Source organism: Sapajus apella, unplaced genomic scaffold, assembly GCF_009761245.1.
Source record: "Sapajus apella isolate SASKATOON/1434 unplaced genomic scaffold, GSC_monkey_1.0 scaffold136, whole genome shotgun sequence".
Lineage (NCBI taxonomy): Eukaryota > Metazoa > Chordata > Mammalia > Primates > Cebidae > Sapajus > Sapajus apella.
In genome coordinates, this window is record NW_022437076.1 from 1,865,337 (window position 1) to 1,870,505 (window position 5,169).

The 5,169-nt window shown below is 48.4% G+C and overlaps 1 protein-coding gene across 3 annotated transcripts in view; it reads right to left on the reverse strand.

Annotated features, from left to right (window-relative positions):
- CRK (CRK proto-oncogene, adaptor protein) overlaps positions 1-5,169 on the reverse strand; it is a 42,772-nt gene that overhangs the window by 23,844 nt on the left and 13,759 nt on the right. For 2 of the 3 annotated variants that reach the window (XM_032263539.1, XM_032263538.1), the window contains exon 2: positions 3,274-3,639. In XM_032263539.1, the coding sequence (XP_032119430.1) occupies positions 3,274-3,639 (366 nt within the window). Of the gene's footprint in view, positions 1-3,103; positions 3,640-5,169 lie in introns of all 3 variants that reach the window. The other variant, XM_032263537.1, reaches the window with a different exon arrangement.

Here is a 5,169-nt window from a genome sequence, read left to right on the forward strand (position 1 = left end):
GTAAGACTTTAGCCGGGCGCGGTGGCTCAAGCCTGTAATCCCAGCACCGTGGGAGGCCAAGGCGGGTGGATCACGAGGTCAAGAGATCGAGACCATCCTGGTCAACATGGTGAAACCCCGTCTCTACTAAAACTACAAAAAATTAGCTGGGCATGGTGGCGCGTGCCTGTAATCCCAGCTACTCAGGAGGCTGAGGCAGGAGAATTGCCTGAACCCAGGAGGCGGAGGTTGCGGTGAGCCGAGATCGTGCCATTGCACTCCAGCCTGGGTAACAAGAGCGAAACTCCGTCTCAAGAAAAAAAAAAAAAAAAAAAAAATACTTTTTGAGAATGTCTTGCTTTGTCTCCCAGACTGGAGTACAAAGGCAAAAACATGGCTCACTACTGCCTCAACCTCCTGGGCTAAAATGATCCTCCTGCCTCAGCTTCCCAAGTAGTGAGCATGGCGTACCACCATACCAGGCTAATTTTTAAAAATTTTGTATACACAGGGTCTTGCTACATTGCCCTGGCAGATCTGGAAATCCCGGCATCAAGTGATCCTTCAATCTAGGCTTCTTAAAGTGCTGGGATGATAGGCCTCTTTATTTATTTAGAAACAGAGACTGTCGCCCAGGCTGGCGTGCACTGGCGTGATCTCAGCTCCCTGTAACCTCCATTGCCCCGGTTCAAGAGATTTTCACGCCTCAGCCTCCCGAGTAGCTGGGACTACAGGCGCATGCTACCACACCTGGCTAATTTCTATATTTTTATAGAGACGGAGTTTCACTATGTTGACCAGGCTGTTCTTAAATTCCTGACTTCAGGTGATCGCGCCATCACACCTAGCCAAATTTTTTTTTTGAGGCACTGAAACTTTCTTCAAAGAAAATCTTAGTGACCTCAATATATAAGACAATTAGAAACAGAGGTGCTGGCTGGGCGCAGGGGCTCATGCCTGTAACCCCAGCACTTTGGGAGGCCGCGGCGGGCGGATCACAAGGTCAGGAGTTTGAGACCAGGCTGGCCAACATGGAGAAACCCCATCTCTACTAAAAATACAAAAATTAGCTGGGCATGGTGGCGCACGCCCATAATCTCAGTACTTTGGGAGGCCAAGACGGGCGGATCACCTGAGGTCAGGAGTTCAAGACCAGCCTGGCTAACATAGTGAAACCCCATCTCTACTAAAAATACAAAAATTAGCCAGGTGTGGTGATCCCAGCTACTCAGGAGGCTGAGGCAAGAGAACAGGTTGAACCCAGGAGGAGGAGGTTGCAGTGAGCTGAGATCTCGCCACTGCACCTTAGCCTGGGCGACAGAGTGAGACTCCATCTCAAAGCAACAACAACAAGATACCCAAAAAGGAAAACTTACTAAGATCAGAAACTAGCTTTCTACTCAAAGCTTTATTTGTTACATGTGCACTTCACAGCAGGGAGAAAAGCTCAACCATTTTTCTGTGCAGTAATGCCTCTAATCAAGGCAGGCATGATTCAACCTCTTGGAGAAAGAAAATGCAAACAGAAGCAGAATTAATGAGATAACCAGTTTCTCCTGGGTGTCAGCCGGCTTGTTTTGTGTTTTTTTTTTTTTTTTTCCTTTTTTGAGACAGAGCCTCACTGTCACCCAGGCTGGAGTGCAGTGTTGTGATCTCAGCAAACTGCAGCCATGGCCTCTCAGGTTCAGGTGATCCTCCCTCCTCATCCTCCCGAGGAGCTGGGACCACAGGCATGAGCCAAGGCATGTGCCATCCGCCCAGCTCATTTTTCATAGAGACAGGGTTTTGCCATGCTGCCTACGCCGGTCTCCAACTCCTGAGCTCAAGTGATATGTCCACCTTGGCCTCCCCCAAGGTGCTGGGATTACAGGTATGAGGCTGCCGTGTCCGGCCTTTGTTCCATGTTTTCATACTTACTTCAACCCAGTGTTAACAAAGTCTGTAATAAATGTCAAGAGTTTTATCCAGTGACTCAGAAAAGCCAGATAAAAACAAAGAGAAAGAAAAAAGAATCACATCCATCACAAGCACAGCACCACGCTGGATGCTCATCTCAACTTAAGGAAAAACCTGAGGCTAGAAATGTATTTTCCTTATCCTCCAAACAACAGTAGTGCTAACCCCAGACGGCATCCATTCACTTTCTCATCAAAGCTAGGACTACAGGTGCATGACCATGCCTGGCGACTTTTTAACTTTTGGCTAAAAAAGCTGGGGTCTCACTATGTTTCCCAGACTGGTCTTTAACACCTGCTCTCAAGTGGTCATCCTGCCTCGGCCTCCCAAAGCGCTAGGATTACAAGTGTGAGCCACTGTGCCCGACCTGTACTAGCTTTTACACTGAACCATCAGCTCTTCTGAAAAGGAAGGAAGGGAGAGAGGAAGAAAGGAAGGAGGAAGAAAGGAAGGAGGTGAGGGACAAAGGTGTGAGTGTGAAAGAGAATTAACACGATGTAATTGCTGGCCAGAAGGAAATGGGCTACCAAAGATACTTCACCAGCAAAAGGCAAAAATTAATTCCTCAGGAACTGGCTTCTTGTGTGTGAAATGATTTAACAACAAAGACCACGTGCAGCTGCTGCTCCTCCTTGGAATGAGCAGCTTTGGGTCTCAATCTCTGCACACCTCGACTAGGCCTCACTGTTCCCTCCTGGGTTCTTACTGAATGCAGTTAGTGGTAAGGAACTTCACGCCCCTTGACGCACATGTTTTTGTGGGAAAATTCCACGTAAGTGCTTTGCTAGAGACCACTTCTTACACTCAAATCCATCTGAACCCACCTTCTTTCAGACAACGACAAACAGAAAGCAAGAGACAGGTGAGAATGCAGATGAGGAAAAGCATTTGAGGTTAATTCTGTGAATTCAGGTGGTGTTATGAAAAGTAGTCCACGTGTGTTTAGTAGAGCAATTAAGAACATTCAGTTACACAGTTTTAAGCTTACTCATTCCCAAACAGGTTTTCTACGAAAAAGAGAGAACCCCACATTCAATGCCAACATCAGTACTCAACGGCTTGACATCTGCAACATCCCAGTGCTGCTGAGTCAGCGTTCCTACAAAGCTCTAAGAGGACCGAGGCCCTGCGGCAGATCTCTTCCTTCTAGGTTTTGCACATTATGTACCTCCAAAGCCAAGGCTGTCTTGTCGTAGGCATTGGGGACTCGCTTCTGGATAACCCTGGCATATATGGGCCCATTCTGGAGGTTAGGGAGCGGAGTGTTGACGCTGGGTTGCGCATAGGGCCCCGGCTCCGGCCCACCCAGTGGCTGCGGGTGGGAACCCTCCTGGTTACCTCCAATCAGAGCCGACACTGAGGCGGAGGCAGGTCTATACTTCTCGACGTAAGGGACTGGGATCATCCCCCTCTTGCCTTCGCTGTCCTCCGCATTCCACCACTGCTCTTCAGGCTTATCCCGGATTCTCAGGATGTCTCCTTTCTTAAAGGGAAGATCTTCTTCATCATTCCCATTAAAGTCAAAGAGGGCTCGCACATACTCCGCCTCCTCCTGCCTGAGAATCACTCCACTACCCTGCCTGGATCTGGAAACCGGTTCTATCAACGTTGTAGTGTCCAAATAGTGTATTTTGTAGAATTCCAGTAAAGCAGGCAATGAATCGAACTCTTGATCTCCTATTCGGAGTCTGGAGGGGCTCACCCCTGGAAAAAACAGAGCAGGCTGTTATTTAATGATGTACTACACTGGAGACAAAACGCAGATTTTTTTTTTTCTTTTTCAGAGTTGGGATCTCACTATGTCACCCAGGCTAGTCTCGACCTCCCGGGCTCAAGCGATCCTCTCACCACAAACTCCCAAGTAGCAGGGACTACAGGAGCTCACCGCTGTGCCTGGCCAAAATGGAGATTTTATGCTTGCTCCATACACGTTTAGTCAAGATTTAATCAGCAAAAAAAACTCTAGAAAAGATAACCCCTTCTCTTCATAGCATACCAACATCACAGCTGGAAGCAGAAACACCCCTGGGAAGAAAGACGCACATCACTCCCAGCCCGAGAGAAGGATCAAAGGCCAGGACAGACGAGGCCGCTCAGGACGTGCTCGAATCTCCATCAAAGACAGGGGGACTTTTGGCGCATTCTCCAAATATGTTCTGTTGCCACCCCATTCACAGAGCAGCACAGGGCTCACAGTCCTGTTGCATCTACTTTTTTTTTTTTTTTGAAACTGAGTCTCACTCTGTTGCCCAGGCTGGAGTGCAGTGGCGCAATCTTGGCTCACTGCAACCTCCGTCTCCCGGGTTCAAGCGATTATCCTGTCTCAGCCTCCAAAGTAGCTGGTATTATAGGCATGCGCCACAACGCCCAGCTAATTTTCGTATTTTAAGCAGAGATGGGGTTTCACCAGGTCGGTCAGGCTGGTCTCAAACTCCTAACCTCAGGAAATCCGCCTGCCTCGGCCTCCCAAAGTGCTGGGATGACAGGCGTGAGCCACCGTGACCGGCCCACATCTCCTTTTCAACCTCAGGAAATGCAGCAAGCTCTTGTTTTTCCCGGGTCCCCACAGCTGCTCCAGGAGAAGGTGGAGAGAGCTTAGTATCTACACTGAGCTTGTACATTTTTTCTCTTCACATCTAGAATGTACAATTCCAACTTAAGAAAAACTATCTTCTTATGGTTTTTGTTGAGACAGGGTCTCATTGTGTTGCTCAGGCTTAAGTGCAGTGGCACAATCACAGCTCAATGCAGCCTTGACCTCCCAGGCTCAAGTAATCATACCACTTCAGCATCCTGAGTAGCTGGGATGACAGGCACACACCACCACACCCGGCTAATTTTTAAATATTTTGTAGAGATGGGGTCTCATTATGTTGCCCAGGCTAGTCTCAAACACCTGGGGTTAAGCCATCCTCCAGCCTCAGCCTTCCAAAGTGTTGGGATTAACAGGCACGAGCTGCAGCGTCTGGCCTCTCCTATCTTTTTTGATCTAAGATAGCTGATCTCAATTTTACCTCTGACAGTTAAAAGGCAACAGAACCAAGAGGCTGAAACCGATAAACTAACGGGTTAACTGCTTAAAAATCAATTCCCGGCCGGGCGCGGTGGCTCAAGCCTGTAATCCCAGCACTTTGGGAGGCCGAGGCGGGTGGATCACGAGGTCAAGAGATCGAGACCATCCTGGTCAACATGGTGAAACCCCGTCTCTACTAAAAATACAAAAAATTAGCTGGG